The sequence below is a fragment of the Xiphias gladius genome, chromosome 21 (genome assembly GCF_016859285.1).
Source record: "Xiphias gladius isolate SHS-SW01 ecotype Sanya breed wild chromosome 21, ASM1685928v1, whole genome shotgun sequence".
Taxonomy (NCBI): domain Eukaryota; kingdom Metazoa; phylum Chordata; class Actinopteri; order Istiophoriformes; family Xiphiidae; genus Xiphias; species Xiphias gladius.
Window position 1 is genome coordinate 11601508 of NC_053420.1, and position 17171 is coordinate 11618678.

General features: G+C 38.6%; 2 protein-coding genes across 4 annotated transcripts; both read left to right on the plus strand.

Moving 5' to 3' along the window:
- The first annotated feature begins 2332 nt into the window (after positions 1-2332).
- On the plus strand, positions 2333-6516 carry tubb1 (tubulin, beta 1 class VI). Of its 3 annotated transcripts, XM_040115529.1 has the most exons (4): positions 2337-2420; positions 3508-3616; positions 3814-3924; positions 4519-6516. In XM_040115529.1, the coding sequence occupies exons 1-4, from the start codon at positions 2364-2366 to the stop codon at positions 5664-5666; spliced, it is 1425 nt and encodes a 474-aa protein (XP_039971463.1). In that variant the 5' UTR covers positions 2337-2363; the 3' UTR covers positions 5667-6516. The 3 variants fall into 3 exon arrangements, with proteins under 3 accessions (XP_039971466.1, XP_039971463.1, XP_039971464.1); XM_040115532.1 differs by lacking the exon at positions 3508-3616 and having other exon boundaries at positions 2333-2420; XM_040115530.1 differs by lacking the exon at positions 2337-2420 and having other exon boundaries at positions 3513-3719.
- A 1825-nt stretch (positions 6517-8341) lies between these two features.
- On the plus strand, positions 8342-16687 carry prelid3b (PRELI domain containing 3). Its single transcript, XM_040115560.1, has 7 exons — positions 8342-8496; positions 10336-10504; positions 12129-12218; positions 12893-12963; positions 13107-13209; positions 13772-14730; positions 15790-16687. The coding sequence occupies exons 1-6, from the start codon at positions 8465-8467 to the stop codon at positions 13886-13888; spliced, it is 582 nt and encodes a 193-aa protein (XP_039971494.1). The 5' UTR covers positions 8342-8464; the 3' UTR covers positions 13889-14730; positions 15790-16687.
- The last annotated feature ends 484 nt before the right edge of the window (positions 16688-17171 follow it).

Here is a 17171-nt window from a genome sequence, read left to right on the forward strand (position 1 = left end):
TGCAATGGCGTGCAAACTATCAAAGAGGTCCGTGGTGAAAAATACACTTATTAACCACAGCAACATATGACAAGCATTTGACTACATGTGACATTCCTGTCTGTGTGAGTAATAGAGAGTTTTCAGTGTCCTTTTTCCTTCATCATCATAGATGTATTACTGAATGGGCCTGTGCGTCTGTTCGAAGAGAGTTGACATTTCTTGTTAGAAAGTCAATCAAGCAACTGCGAAGAGACAGAAAACGACCACAAAGAGACTTAAAATGACACAAAACGACCATAAAGAGACACAAAATGACTACAAAGAGACAAATCAAGCAACCACAGAGCTGTAAAACTACCACAAAGAGATGCAAACCTACAACAAAGAGGCACAAAATGACTATAACGAAACACCAAACAATATAAAACGTACACAAAGAGACGTGTAACTACTACAAAGGGACACAGAATGTCTACAGAGAGCAAAAAAAAATGACCACAAAAATACACAAAAATGCTACAAGGAGACACAGAGCAACATCAAAGCCCTGTTTGTGGTTGTTTTGTGTCTCTTTCAGTCTGGGGGGTCGTTCTCCTATGTGAGGGCTGGGGGGCCTCGTATGTGTCTGTGCCCAGGGGTGTAGTTACTCAAGATCCGTACATAATCATCATAGTGTCCTTAGTATCGGATTAGTTTGTTAGGTACAGTAGTACAGTGTCAGGTTTAACTAGTGGCCTTGTGAACTTTATATGACATTCAATAATTAAGTACATTATGCTGTACATACACGCAGACAGAGGGAGAGAATAAAGACCAAAAACTCATACAGACTATTCAATAATAAGGGACTTACAGTATTTATCCTGTTGCTGTATGTCCACCCAAAAACATTTTCGTTACAAACAAAACACATTTGCTTTCCTTTTTCTATTTGGTTGTCTCAGATAAACTACTAGGGAACATTGGGCAACACTGTCACGGTGACAAACACATTCAAATATAAGGGCAAATGATGTGTGATCAACCTAAACAACCTAACCTGTAGGATTAACCCTGAGCCGATGCAGGAACATGCAAACCCAGGAAATTTGACGGTTTGAGGGAACACTGTAAATCACTCAATTTGTCGCACACGTCCTGTGTCGAATAACCACACTTTAACAGCAGCGCCCGCCACTAATTCTGACGTAAGTACAGTTTGTAAGGATATATGAACAAAAATGCAGTTGAGTTGTTTTGAAGACAGGTTTTTAGGAGGTGTCTCACCATGCACTGGAGGTTCAATTATATTGCTATTTCTAATACTTGTTATTCAGTTATATCATGTTATGCCTTTGTTAGTCCTCTAGATGGTAGCATCCCTCATACATAATCTGCGAACAACTGTCCATTTCAAGGCATTCTTATTACACCCACACTGACTTGATGGCTAAAATAGGATTATTTTGTAACGTTTGGGTTCTTTAGGGAGGGATAATGGGGCATGTATAATACGCCACGTTATCAAAATCCGGCTGCGAAAAGGTAGAAAATTGCCATATTACAAATTTTTGAACAATTTCATTCTGAAGTTTCTTTTTAAATGTCTCTGCAATTTTATCATTTAGAACTGTGTTTCCTGTCAGACGTGGGAACAACATGCTTGAAATGTATGTGTGTTAGTGTGTAAACCGGTGTATGTGTGCAGTTAATGAAATTGGTGTTATGTGATACTGACCAGAGAATCACTCTGCCTTCATTCATCTTCACTACACGTCTATCCTGTTTTTTGCTCAGTCGAACAGCTGGCAGATGTGTTCTAGCCGCAGAGTCGCTATGACATATTTTTATTGTGTATCATTGCATCAGCTGTTTCCCTCTGCAACAGTTGATAATTCATTCATTTTATTGGGATAAATCCTTTCGTGCTGTTTGCATTTAGTTTTCCGTAATCATCATAGGAATTACAATATGAGCTTTCAGCAGACTTTTTCAACTTTAAACTATGGTTTTGCAAAGCAAAAATATTTATTACGTTGTATTCTTACAGAATATATAATTTATAGATACAATGACACATATAGAATTATAACAAAACACAGGACAGAAGACAGCATACAGTACTGTACAATATAGTGGACCTACCAAACTTAATTAAACTCACGTATACCCCTCTAGAATATAAAAACAAGGCAAACTCCTTCATTTAAACATTCATTTATAGTTATTATTATTCTACATAATATAGCATATAATAATGTAGCGTATTATGGACCCTTCATAGACCAACAGCTGGGTTGACTCCCTGATGACATCATTTCTGGTGCTATATAAAAGACCGGTTATAGGGCCGTATACTATCAGAGACCCCCAGCTGCTCTCTGTACTGTAGACCGACCATCATGCGTGAAATTGTACACCTGCAAATTGGACAATGTGGCAACCAGATCGGCTCAAAGGTAATAGATCAAAATTCCCTTTCTACTCTTAAAGGTATATTATGCATTGGGCCTGACTTTGTTAAAAATGTTGGGACTCTGATATGTTCTGTCTGTGTCCACATCAAAACTCACAATGTTATTTTGAGGAGAATGTTAACGACACATCCATTGGAATAGAAACTAGTAGAAGCGTATCTTCAATATCACTAAAGTCATTGCTGAAAAGAAAATGAACTTTGTTTTGTCACACTGACTGAGATAAAATGAGGAAATGTTTTAACTTAAATATTTATTTTAAGTGATACCAATTTTATTTAAAATTTTTTTTGAATATCTTCTCATTTTTCTTTCAATTATGATGCATATTTTGACATGTACTGGTCCTTTGCATGTTACCAAAAACATTTGTGAGTGACACTGGGTGTTCCCTGTCAAGCATCTAGGGAAAAGATAAGGACCAAAACCAGACTGGCATGGGTGGGACATTTTTTTATCATGGCTACCACAAAATAAGAGAGAGGAACTACAAGATAGTGCAGCTAAAGCTAAAGTAACACATATTCTAATGAGATTGTGGTAGTCTGAGAATTATGCAATGACATCAAATATCATTCCTTTAAAGTTTAATATAATTTCATCATGTACATCAGGGTTTTTAATCTGGTTCAGTGTTAGATTAAGAACAGCCACATTGCTAATTTTGTGTTACAACTCAGAGACTGATAAACTGGAATGCATTTTAACATCTACCCAGCCAGAAAAGAGCCAGTGTATGAGTAACTTTGCCAATCAAACATCAAACAGAAAGGTACATTTAGATGATACTTCCACACAGTTCAATTAAAAATCTCAACTGATGAGTGGATTAAAAAGTAAAATGCGAAAGGTGTGAAACAGCGGAAGGTCCATGTCAGATCTAAACTTGGTCTGCGTATTAATGTTCTTGTTTCAAACACCGGACAAGGTGGCGGAATATTTCATCTCTTTAAATGTCTAAACTTTAAAAGGTCTTAATACAACTAACATTTCTGTAGCACATTTCAGAAAACGCAGTAAATTGCATTATTATCAGTGATAATGCTCTTCTGTGACTTCGCCTTTCTAGTTTTGGGAAGTGATCAGTGAAGAACATGGGATCGATGCAACAGGCATCTATGAGGGAGACAGCAAGCTCCAACTGGAGAGGATCAACGTCTACTTCAATGAGGCACATGGTAAAAGAGGACATGTCGACCGCAACATGCTCAATTTACAGCAAATAATTTCTTCCTAATTAGTGTTGTTTCATGAGCTGGTCACAAATTACCCGTCTTTCAGGTATTATTTTGTATTTTCTTGAGCTTGAACAGCGAGGGACATATTTAGGTCTCCTTTCTGGCTATATTGGTAATAATCTCCGTTGTTTCTCCAGGTGGAAAATATGTTCCCAGAGCCCTGCTTGTCGACCTGGAGCCCGGCACCATGGACAGTATAAGAGGAAGCCGCATTGGGCCCCTTTTTCGGCCAGACAATTTCATCCATGGTGAGACAAATAACAAAATAGTCATACTAGAGGGGATTCCTCCTGAGATTCTCTTGCCTTTACGTCGTTAAATTAAGACGATTTTAAGTCCTTTTTGGCAAAGGAAAAATACAACTACAATTACAATTACACTCATGGTACTGTCATATTTAGTGCTCTGGATACAAAAGTATAGCAAATCCTGCCTTTGCGTTGTAACATCTCATTGTTGGGTGAAAATTTAATAGTTATAAAAGTAGGAAAACAGTTTTGTTTCAGTTTAATGGCACCGCATTTTCACTTAATCCAACGGGATTGAAAATGTCCCATAAATCTGAGAGGAGGAAGAGTAATTTTAACATGTAGAAGAACAAACAGTTTCAAAATGTTAACCAAAGTGGAAAAAATATTTATTGGCAATACAGACTTGAAAGTCTTAATGCAATGCAATGTTCCATCTAGCTATAAAGAAGTGGCACAACTTTTGTGTTTTACATTTCTTTTATATTTTATGTATGTCCTTATTGCAATAGATACTGTATGTTTCCCTCAACTAAGTCTATTGACAAGTGACAGGATTAGATAAACCTATACACCTTTATTTTGGTGTAACAGGGAACTCGGGAGCTGGGAATAACTGGGCGAAGGGCCACTACACAGAGGGAGCAGAGCTGGTCGACCAGGTGGTTGACAGAGTGAGGACCGAGAGTGAAAGCTGTGATTGCCTGCAGGGCTTCCAGCTGGTTCACTCACTGGGGGGTGGTACTGGCTCCGGCATGGGAACCCTCATTATCAACAAGATCCGAGAGGAGTACCCCGACCGTATAATGAATAGCTTCAGTGTCATGCCTTCTCCTAAAGTCTCTGATACAGTGGTGGAGCCTTACAATGCCACCCTGTCTATCCACCAACTGCTGGAGAACACAGACGAGACCTTCTGCATTGACAACGAGGCCCTCTACGACATCTGTTTCCGTACGCTGAAACTAACCACACCGACTTACGGGGACCTCAACCACTTGGTCTCCATGACAATGAGCGGGGTCACGACCTCCCTGAGATTCCCCGGACAGCTCAATGCAGACCTGAGGAAGCTGGCTGTCAACATGGTGCCTTTCCCTCGCCTCCACTTCTTCATGCCAGGCTTTGCCCCCCTGACGGCCCGTGGCAGCCAACAGTATAGAGCCCTCACGGTGCCTGAGCTCACCCAGCAAATGTTTGATGCCCGCAACATGATGACGGCGTGCGACCCAAGGCGAGGGCGCTACCTCACCGTTGCAGGCATATTCCGTGGCAAGATGTCCACCAAAGAGGTAGATGAACAAATGCTTGCGATCCAGCAGAAAAACAGCAGCTACTTTGTGGACTGGATCCCCCATAATGTCAAGGTTGCCGTGTGTGACATCCCACCCCGAGGACTCAAAATGGCCTCAACCTTCATTGGCAATAACACAGCCATTCAGGAGATATTCCGCCGTGTGGGTGAGCAGTTCTCTTTGATGTTCAAACGGAAAGCCTTTCTTCACTGGTATACAGGGGAAGGTATGGATGAGATGGAGTTCACTGAGGCAGAGAGCAACCTCAATGACCTGGTGTCAGAATACCAGCAGTATCAAGATGCCACTGCTGATCTAGATGATCTAGAAGCAGAGGATGAAGAGGAGGAGGGACCCTCGTCACCAGTGATGCCAAAGGTTCAATCTCGCGTGGAAGTTAAACTGGAAACAGTGAAGGAAACAATCAAAGAAACTGTAGATGAGTAGAAGACATTGGGCATGCAATGTGGTTAGTAGGTATGACACCTTGTTGCAAGATGTGTTAAAAGGTATGTTGGGTTGTTTGTAAAAAAAAAAAAAAGGAACTCTTATTTTGTAGTTTAATTGATGCCTGTGGTTGATTTAGATAAAAAACGTGCTGTGACATATTTACACAATAGTGCTTATCATCTTTTATGTAATGTTCAAATGATTTGTATGTTTTACAGATATTTATTTCTTTAAAAGTAATTATTTGACACTCATGGAAATTTTTGCATGTATATATATATATATATATGAAACATTTTATCTTATGCCAGCTCTATATAATCCACAGCCATAAAAATGAAATTGTGACGTTAACACTGTTTGTCCATTTTTTTCTTCATTTTTCTACAGTGAATGACATATTGAGTGTTTTGTATCTAAGATGATGATGGTAATTAAAAACAGTAAAATCAAAGAATGACGATTTTTGAGGAGCGATGGTTCATTCATTACAACACTAAAAAACAACCAAACTATGTACCCTTTTCATTCAGTTTCATCATTTGAAGTTAAACTGAACCTAACTAAACTGTCCAGTGATGGACAGTGCTCTGACAGCTCAGTGACAGCGATACCATTCTTGGCTATAACACAGTTTCCTCCCACCGTTACAAGTCTGGCACACAGAGATTAGACATAGCTTGGCCAGAGTGTCTGTGCTCTGAGATAAGGAAATGTGACGTGGAAATGTCCCTGCAATACTGCAACGAAGTCACCCAGTCTCATATATTTACTGGGGTAAAGCAGATAACACTGCATGTAACCCACATGTGAATGTAGGTTATGGTGATTAAGGCAGTATCGCACCACAGAGAGCCTCTGCTTAAGGTTGCAAGGTGGCAATGGGGTCAAGAACGAAAAAAAAAAAAAAAAACCCTCAGTGTTACCCCTGAGAAGGTGTGGTTAATATCTAACTAAATGTAACCAAAGAAGAAGCCATCACTTTTGCTGATTCGACTTAGAGCATTCAGGAAAGTGCAGTAATATATAAACTCCAAAAACTTGCATGGTAGCAAATTGTATTTCACTTGATCCAAAAAGACTTCATTAGTCATGTTTTATATTAAGTTTAATGAATAACCATAAATTATTATGAAGGAGCTGTCATGCTTAGCTGGAGAAAAATTGGTAGTGCCTGTTTAACAGCAATGCTAGAGATAAGCAAACCCGCACTCACTCAGCAGTAATCCTTCACAAGACCAGCAGTTCCAAACCATTTTGTTACCCCTTAAAATTAAATAATGTCTTCTTGCAACCCCTCGTCACATGTCTACTGTTTGTGAGCATTTCAACCAAAGAGTGTTTTTTTTTTCCTTATTTAATTTCAATAATTTTTAGAGTCCTGGAGAAGTAAAATTATTCAATTATTAACAAGAAAAAAAGCTAAGATTATACATTTGGAAAAAATAATTTCTGTCTTTCCTATCATGTCTATCATCTCACAACCCCTCAGGCTTAGCTTGCAACCCTTGATCCTTAGCTTGGGAACCATTACACTAGACAGTGTCTTGAAAAATATTCAAGATTGGTTTCTCTAATTTATGTTATAAACTATAGTCTCTTCTGGCAAGTGTTAATAGCTTCAGTGATAAGAATAAATAGATGAATAAATATCAAATTAAATACTAAACCTAACTAGCCCATAGAGACATATTTAAACACAACAGTGACAGTGCTTTAGGGTTTTTTATTAAAATTTTACCAATGAGTTGATGCTGGTGGGTCAGTAACAGTGGTGGAAGAAGCACTCTGATCTTTTTATTAAGTAAAAAGCACAGATACGACAATGTAGAAATGCTCTGTTACAAGTGAAAGTTTTGCATGCAAAGTTTTACTGGAGTAAAAGCACAAAAATATTAGAATCAAATCATACCTCAGGTGCCAAAAGTCAAAGTACTCATTATGCAGAATGGTCCATTTCACAATAATATATTTTAAAGACCTGTATTATTGATGCAACAATGTGTACATCACTTTAATGTTGCAGTCCGTCCAGGTTGGGCTAATTTGAATGAAAGTGAATACTGCTGGGTAGTTTAATGTATAATGTATAATACATCTGAGATTATTTGTTGATTATATTTTGTATTAATAATAATAATAATAATACTATGGAACGTAGCTTGTAACTAAAGCTCTGTATAAATGTAGTGGAGTAAAAAGTACAAGAATTGCCTGTGAAATGCAGTGAAGAAGAAGTATAAAGTAGCGAAAAATGGAAATACTTGGATAAAGCACAAATACCTCAAAATAAGGTAAATGTATGTAGTTGGGTCCCAGCATTGGTCAGTAACCCGCTTACTGTCACTCTTCCAAGGCTGCACAGGGCAACTTTCAACCTTCAGTGACCTGAATTGTGCAACATCGAAGGTTAAATGGACGATTATGACGGTATGCCCTTAGCTTAGCTTGCATAGCTGAACAGAAAGTGCACTGCGTGCTGTGTGTTAAGTTGCAGAGATATAACCATATAATTCTCCGCCTTCAGTTACGTCTTCAGTTTTCTTTTTTTCTTTTTTAACTTTCAAGTATTTTTTATCCAGCGGTCTCCCGCGGCAGTGAACTCCCGCGGCATGTGGCGGACTATGGGAAACGCGTCGCGCACTCATGTGACCACTCGCGTAGCAGTGGGAGGGGACTTGCGGTAGTCTTTGAATGTGGTTCACCGATTCCAGTCAGTGTGACTGTGCCTCTACCCACCGGCTTGTCCGCGAGTCGACTCCGGCGTCGCCTGCCCCTGTCACCTCGGTGCGACCATGAAAATCTGGACATCGGAGCACATATTCAAGTGAGTAGCCTGTTCGGCCCGGTCCAATTGACTTGCTGTGTTGAAGCTGGCGGTGGCTAGGCTGTCGGAGGTGCAGTTAAGTAACGCCGGCTGGTTTGGTATATAATCTGGTGAGCAGCATGCGCCATTTTTAAATAAATACCACATTGTAAAAAAGGTACGCAGAAACACCGATAGCGTACATATACTTAAAAAAAAAGACGTAAAAACGTGATAAAGGTGAACAGAAGACTGTCAGTGTCTGGTCGTAGGGAAAAAAAGCGTTAAAGTTGCATAACAAGGCAGCCCGGTCCAATCCCCAGCGCGCGACCTTTCCCCTACATTGTGCAGCGCTAGTTGCGTCACTGGGTAACGCCGACGCGTCTCCCTGGCAACCATCCACCACTACGTTTGACTCGCATTTCTACTCGCGAGAGTCTTTACTTGACCATATTCATATGACGTTTCGGTGCTGCCATTCACAAAAGTAAAAGTGGCCCTGACAATGAGACAGAATGACTTAAGTTTCACTTTGTTCATTCTATTTAAGTCTCTGAAAAGAAAAAAAAAAGATAAAATTTAAACCCATTAATTCGCTGTGTTGTAACAATTTTAGTTTTTTTTTTTTTTAAAGCAAAATAAATGCAGGTGTCCTCAGGTAGAGTAATTCTTTAATAATGTCACATAAGCAGTGGTGGAGGAAGTATTCACTTCCTTTGCTTGAGTAAAAGTATTGTAGCAATTAAGGCTGCAACGATTATTTCATTAATATGATTAATCTGTTGATTCATTTTTTTTTTGAGTAATCGTTCGGTGTATACTTTAAAAAACAAAGTTAAAAAGGGCCAATCACAATGCAGAATCCAAGGTGCAAATATCTTGCTTTGTCTGACAAAAAGTCCAAAACCCAAAGGCATTCAGTTTATTATGATACATGACAAATACATACACGTACCATTTGAGAATTTGGAAACTGGAGAATGTGCAGAATTTCTCCCTTTTTTTCCTGAAAAACGACCAAAATGATTAATCCATTATCAAAATAGTTGCTGATTATTTTTCTATCGATCGACTAATCGATTAATCGACTAATCATTTCAGGTCTAGTAGCAATACCACACTGTAAAATACTCCAACATAAGTGAAAGTCCTATATTGTGTTAAATGTTTCTTCTATATTATTAGAAAATTAAGTATCAAAAGTAAAACTAGTCTGTGAAAAAAAAATTGCCCCTGTAATTGGTATGTTATCATATATTATATTATCGGTTAATTACCACTGATGCATTACTGGTGTAGTTGGTCAAGATGGATCTAATTTTAACTATTTTATATACTGTTGGATAGTTTAATCCACAGCAAGGCATCATATTTAATAAAGTCATATGTTTTGTATGTAAATTCTTAATGTATAAAGTAAATAGTAAATATAACTGTCTTATTAATGCAATTGACTAAAATGTACATTTCCCTCTGAAGTGTACAGGAGAAAAAATTCATAGTAGTATTCAAAGGAAACACTCAAGAAAAGTACAAGTACCTCAAATTTGCACTTAAGTACAGTCCCTCAGTAGATGTACTGTTACATTCCACCACTGTACATATGCAATTTGTTTAAAAAGAGAAGAATGTAGGGCACAGAGTTTTTAGTAGATATGTTTTATCATGAAAATACAAAATGTAAGTTCAGTTGGGTAGCACATTTTTTTGCACTTTTGTCTTGAAATTGTAAGTAAAGCATCATTTAAATTTAAAGATGTAACCGGCCATCGATAGTCAATAAGCCAGTGTGTGTGTATTTGAATGGAATTTTAATGCAGTGTTACAATTCGTTTTTGTCTTTTGGCTTCCCGTTAACAGCCATCCTTGGGAGACGGTGACCAAGGCTGCTATGCAGAAGTACCCCAACCCCATGAACCCCGGTGTGATTGGAGTGGACGTTTTGGACAGAGGCATCGACAAACAGGGACGCCTCCACAGTAAAAGACTGCTCAGCACAGAGTGGGGCCTGCCATCTATAGTGAAATCCGTGAGTGTCAAAATCCTTTTTATTTTTTTTTGTTTTTTTTTATTGGTACTGTTCAACAGTCTGGTGTTAAGAGTTAAAAACTTACTGTAGCAGCTTAAAATGTTGACATGTGACTCGGAACGGAGAAACACATGACCTGACTATGTGCTCGTGGTTTGGGTGCTTCACTTTAAGGTTCTTTAATCAGGGCAGCGTGACTGCTGCAAAAGTAGTATAACATATTTGACAAAGTACGTAATCTTCTCGCATTGTGGTGATAAATTGGCTTAAAGTCACTTTAACAGTCAGACTATTAAACACGAGAATCCAGTTATAGCCTCAGTCAGTTTAGAACCAAAGGAAGGTTATTGCTTGACCTTAACCCCCAAGTGCTATTTCTGTCCGGGGGCATCAGCAGCAGCAGACCTGGTTGCTGGCTGCAGCCCGGGCAAGTTCATGGCCTTGTGCCATGGCTCGTGTTGTACGGGACGCGGTAGTGCCATTTCTGTCATTGCAGAGGTGTAACCCTTGACTGCATGTGATGTAACTTTCCATCTCTGTGTCAGCTCAGTTAAAACTAGAGGTCGCTAAAAGGCAGAGCAGTGACGGAGGCTTTTGGATTTCTGCAACGTCACATTTGACCTTTTCCCCCGTTTCTTGGACTCTCTGAGCACAGTAATGATAAGGCTGGAGAAAGATAATACCCTGTTACTTTGTCGTGTTTTAACCTATGTAAACGTTTGCCAATCAGCTGCTGTTCTTTTGCACTGACCTTCGCTGTCTATGAATAGCGTGAAGACAGTCTAGGGCCCAGACTGTCCCAGTGATCATAGCATATCAACATAACCCCTTAATCAGATTGTGACAAAGCAAATCACTCCTGAGCCTCAGTGCGTATAAACTACATGTGTCATGAAGACAACCTCCTGTGACATCAGTTTACCTTCTTTTTTTTCTTTTAGCTTGAGACAAATAAGAAAAATACTACAGAAAACCCAAGTATCACTTTAAAGCTCAAGCCAAGGGAACAGAGACCTATCCAGAGGTGGGGTGGGACATCAGATTGATATAGATTTCAATCTTTATATATACATTTTAAAGTGAATTAAAAAAACAAATTCTGAGGTTAAACGATAACTATGACAAACCTCTAGTCCCCGGGGGTTTGCCTGAAGAAGCTGAATTTTAATTACAAAACCTGAAATTTAAGTGTAGCTAGCATTTAAATTTTGGATTAAAGTCTCAGTGAATTATATATAAATATTTGTGTGAATTCATTCGGCAAAGTACAAGTTCAGTGTGCGTATGACAAGTTCAGATTTACTGCATGTATTTCAAATGCAGTCTGAGCTGGTACTGGTGTGTTTCCACTGAAAATGATATGTAACATTTTTTTTAGACACAAAGTTGTAACATTTGGTAAATTAAGCCAAAGTCAATAGATTATTTGTTTATTATTGCACATAGGACATGAAGCTTTGTGAACCTGATGACTTTTTGGGTTAGCCCTACCACAGAGGAGGCAAAAATAAATGAATAAATTAGAAAATCAATCAGTAAAGCTGCAATTTCAGAGTTAAAAAGGCTTCACCAATTAGAACAAATTGCAAATTGTAGTAAAGCTTGTCTGTTTCTTCGTCTTCAGATTATTGGCAACATGCGAACATACACGTATATTCAGGAACACTCCGTTGTGGATCCCAAAGAGAAAACTTTCGAACTTCAGTCTGCAAATGTGAGTATTTATTAAATAACGCTCCTCTATGTTTGAGGTTAATGTTGAGCCATGAGCAAGAGTAAGAACTCAATGTACTTCAATGTAAATGTGACTGTCGGGGTGTGTAGTTTATCCCGGCTGCATAAATTCAGTCTGGGATTTCATCTCACCCAGGGAGAGCCTACTATGTATCAAACACACATTTCTATGTAAGGCACTATCCTACATTGATGTACTAGCAGCTGAAATGGGATACTACCACATGACATAACAGTGGCAGGGAGAAATAGATTTTAAAGTTTTATGTCTGCATAGTTACAGCATGATGTACTGTAACTATTAAAGACCAGAACATTTTATTTTTACCCACTTTTTTCCTGCTACATCTTCCTATCAAAACCTTCAGCTGTCTACAAAACGTGTTCTGTTTTGGATGCATCAAATGCACAAACACAGATAAGCCATCTAGGTCCACCTTGCCCAAGCACACACAGTAAACTTGGTGTGTGAAACCTTGAGATATTTCTGGAATCAAATCCTGCTTGTTACACAGGTTAATAGTTCACTTTTCAACAGTGAACATCCATATAATGCTGTGCAACTTGTCTGACAAGCCTTACCGTGGCCTGTGATAAAAGACGTAATGTACCTTAACATTTACTGAAGTGTGTCTTGTAATATTTCCTCCATAGATCACTTTCACAAACATGGTGTCTGTGGATGAGAAGTTGACATACAAGCCACACCCTGAGGATCCAGAGAAGTAAGTTTTTACTGTTTAGGGATTTTAACTTCACAGTGATAAATCCGAAGTTTCCTTAAGCAGTCAGACCCGTTAGGTTTTCAAAGGCAACGGTTGACCATGATTTTTTCTTTTTTCTTTTTAAAAAACCCTTTCTTCTTTAGAACAATACTGACTCAGGAGGCTATCATCTCTGTGAAAGGAGTCAGTCTCAGTAGTTACTTGGAGGGAGTTATGGCCAGCACCATCTCTGCTAATGCAGGAAAGGTAAGAGATCCCTTAAAACTATATCTTGAGCGGGACCCTTTTCAGATTGTTTCATTTTAAGGATTTTTTTTAAGACCCTGAAAAGATAATATGTATACAGTATCTCATGAGAAAGATAAAGAGACAATTTAGAGAAAAATCTGAAAAAAATAAACCCTATTTTGGTAACATAAATCTTTGTTTTTATTTCTTAAGGTGGAAATAAATTGTTCATACCATGTGTTGTCTAACCACATCTGAAGAAAAGCCTGGCATCAGAGGGGGTTAATAACAATCATTAATTGTTAAAATTAAACCAAAAGGATTTTCCAAAATTGTGTGTGAGAACTGTCTCCTTGACAATGTTCTCATCTGGGACCTCAACACATTACAACACGCTATACCAGGCATCGTATGCAAGCCTATATAATGAAATAATCTAAACTTTGTTATTGTCAATTAACTAATATTATTATTGTGTATTTACATTAATTAAAGTTATCAAGTTGCACGCATAAATTGTCTTGCGACCCTTCACATTTATCTTTGCATCCCCTAATGCTTGACGTTTGTTCTTGATCAGGGCCGTGAAGCCATGGAGTGGGTAATCAGGCGACTGAATGCAGAAATTGAGGAGCTGGCAGCTACAGCGCGTGGGACCATACGCACCCCGATGGCTGCGGCGGTCACTGAGAAATGACACCTGCTCTATGTTCCAACAGAGTCTGAGAGAAACTACACGCCAGTATAACCAGCCTCCCTTTATGATGCTCTGGTGCGTCTTTGGTGCTCTGGGTTTTTGTTCTATTTAACCTCTCCATCTCCTATACTTTACTATCTACATTAGATATATTTTTGACAGCACGCTGCATCATAGAGGGATTCTGTGAGGTGTTTTTAAGGAGATGCTGTTTGGCAGTGATGAGAGACCTGGACTCAGGGACAAGTTTAAACAACACTATTATCTGAATGTTCGGATACATGTAGCATAAATAGAGGCATTGGATGAACTGAAAATGTAAGAAAAGTGCCAAAGGAGACACACTGCCCCTTGTCCAGCCTCTTAAAAAAAGAACAAAAAAAAAACCAAACCTTTGCTAGCTGTGTTTTCATCTGCCATAAGACCTCAGAATGCCAGGAAGTCATACCAGTGGCATGAACTCTGTGTTTACAACAACAGAGAAACAGTTATGGTGCGATTAAACAGTATACAACTGACGCTCAGGAATACTCCTGTAGAGATATGATGGCAGAAAACAATGCTGTGTCGAAACAGAGGTCAAGTTCAAAGCGTGTCAAGGGTACATGGAAGTGGTTTCAGGTGTCCGAGTAAACGGTGGCTTAACACAGCCATTGACAGTGAGACGTTCATGAAATGTCCCACAGTCAGGTTTATTGTGTAATTTATTTGTGTAACAGTCATCTGTTGTTTTCTTGCTGGACCTCAGTAATAACAAGACCCTCTGTAACAGGCATCGTTTGTATGCAAGCCTGAATATAAACTGTATTTGTTATTATGTGATAACTAATATTGTTATTAAGGTATTTACATTAATTAACGTTATCAAGTTGCACGCATAAATTGTCTTGCGACCCTTCACATTTATCTTTGCATCCCCTAATGCTTTACGTTTGTTCTTGATCAGGGCCGTGAAGCCATGGAGTGGGTAATCAGGCGACTGAATGCAGAAATTGAGGAGCTGGCAGCCACAGCGCGTGGGACCATACGCACCCCGATGGCTGCGGCGGTCACTGAAATGACACCTGCTCTATGTTCCAACAGAGTCTGAGAGAAACTACACGCCAGTATAACCAGCCTCCCTTTATGATGCTCTGGTGCGTCTTTGGTGCTCTGGGTTTTTGTTTTATTTAACCTCTCCATCTCCTATACTTTACTATCTACATTAGATATATTTTTGACAGCACGCTGCATCATAGAGGGATTCTGTGAGGTGTTTTTAAGGAGATGCTGTTTGGCAGTGATGAGAGACCTGGACTCAGGGACAAGTTTAAACAACACTATTATCTGAATGTTCGGATACATGTAGCATAAATAGAGGCATTGGATGAACTGAAAATGTAAGAAAAGTGCCAAAGGAGACACACTGCCCCTTGTCCAGCCTCTTAAAAAAAGAACAAAAAAAAAACCAAACCTTTGCTAGCTGTGTTTTCATCTGCCATAAGACCTCAGAATGCCAGGAAGTCATACCAGTGGCATGAACTCTGTTTACAACAACAGAGAAACAGTTATGGTGCGATTAAACCGTATACAACTGACGCTCAGGAATACTCCTGTAGAGATATGATGGCAGAAAACAATGCTGTGTCGAAACAGAGGTCAAGTTCAAAGCGTGTCAAGGGTACATGGAAGTGGTTTCAGGTGTCCGAGTAAACGGTGGCTTAACACAGCCATTGACAGTGAGACGTTCATGAAATGTCCCACAGTCAGGTTTATTGTGTAATTTATTTATGTAACAGTCATCTGTTGTTTTCTTGCTGGACCTCAGTAATAACAAGACCCTCTGTAACAGGCATCGTTTGTATGCAAGCCTGAATATAAACTGTATTTGTTATTATGTGATAACTAATATTGTTATTAAGGTATTTAAGTGAGATTAAGGGATCAAGGCACTTGCCATACTTATATTTTAAATTACTTCATGTTGAAGACCTTCTCAAATGCTGCTGTACAAACTTGCACAACAATAAGAACTTTATTTCTGAACTCTAACAGTTTTAAAAATTGTTCCTCGATGGTAACAGCCCTCTCAGCACGTCCTTTCAGTGTAAAGGCTGAGACCTTTGCAGTGACTTTTATTTGCACTTATAAAATAACATATTTTAACAAAGAAAAGCTGCTACACGTGCTGAGGGAGCTGGTAATTTGTGAATATTTTGGTATTACTGTTCGAGAGACTAAATGCGGTTACACTGCGCGTTTGAGAAGGTCTTTCTTCATATAACAGAAAGCAGTGTGGTGAAAGTGAGACTTTAGTTTTGTTAATATAATATAATATATATACATATATATATTTTTTTTCTTTTTTTTTTTCCTGTGACCGGAATATTTATTTAGAGAAACACTTTGTTGTGAAGGAGTGGGTTATGGCTTGGGTTGACCATTGAAAAATTTAATATCACATGCTTGGTTAGAAATTTTAACTTAAACATTTTTGTCTGGGTGCCTCTGAAAAAGAAATGGTCTCACCATCCATAGAATGTGGCAATAAAATAAAATATCTTAACCTGTTCAACAAGAGATCTTTGCCAGTAATTTTTTTAATTAGGTATACCTTAGAATAAAATAGGCTTGGCTGCTGTTAAAGTGATAATCAAATGTATTCTGAAAATCGATGATCTGTTTAGAAATACTGGCTTGATTGCCTTTGGGAGGTTCACTTAATGTATGCATTCCAGAAGTCACTGTTAACTAAAGGGTATGAAGGAACGTCTTTCCTCTGTACCATCAGAGCCTAAACGCTGAAGCAGTTACTGTTCGTACTTTTCTTCTAGCACCGGTCAGCCGGTAGGATGCACTGATGTTGCATGTTTGAAATGGAAGAGCCACATGCTGCCACGCTGTGGCCACATGCTAGACTTGCAATTTCATCTTGACAAGTAGTGTAAAAAAAAAAGATTCTATGTAAGGTCACCTAGGAAATAAAGGTCAAGTCTTACCTTGTCAAAAGTTGGGGCCAAAGTTACTAAAATGTTGCCGTTTTTAAGTTGCTGGTTGGAAAAAAAAAAACGTGTGAAATGAAGGTTAAAAATAAAGTTATTTAAATTATTATCTGTGCCATTTCTTTTTCTTTATGTATAGTAGGTTTATGTAGATGATGTTTAGATGTCCATTGTGACTGTTTTTATCTTTTCAGCCTGGCTATGTTTTGCAGTTGTTCTCTGTGAAAATTGCAATGATTTTACATAAATGTAATTGAACAAAAACCTCAAACCAAGTACAAGAAATGCATGTTATAGATAAA

What these genes read in the sequence shown, in the direction of transcription:
- tubb1 (XM_040115529.1), top strand. Translation starts at nt 2,364, where the DNA reads ATGCGTGAAATTGTACACCTGCAAATTGGACAATGTGGCAACCAGATC. An exon ending in GCAACCAGATCGGCTCAAAG is followed by an intron (nt 2,421 to 3,507) that starts GTAATAGATCAA and finishes TCGCCTTTCTAG; the next exon opens with TTTTGGGAAGTGATCAGTGA. An exon ending in GCCAGACAATTTCATCCATG is followed by an intron (nt 3,925 to 4,518) that starts GTGAGACAAATA and finishes TTGGTGTAACAG; the next exon opens with GGAACTCGGGAGCTGGGAAT.
- prelid3b (XM_040115560.1), top strand. Translation starts at nt 8,465, where the DNA reads ATGAAAATCTGGACATCGGAGCACATATTCAA. An exon ending in TGCCATCTATAGTGAAATCC is followed by an intron (nt 10,505 to 12,128) that starts GTGAGTGTCAAA and finishes CTTCGTCTTCAG; the next exon opens with ATTATTGGCAACATGCGAAC. An exon ending in TCTCTGCTAATGCAGGAAAG is followed by an intron (nt 13,210 to 13,771) that starts GTAAGAGATCCC and finishes GTTCTTGATCAG; the next exon opens with GGCCGTGAAGCCATGGAGTG.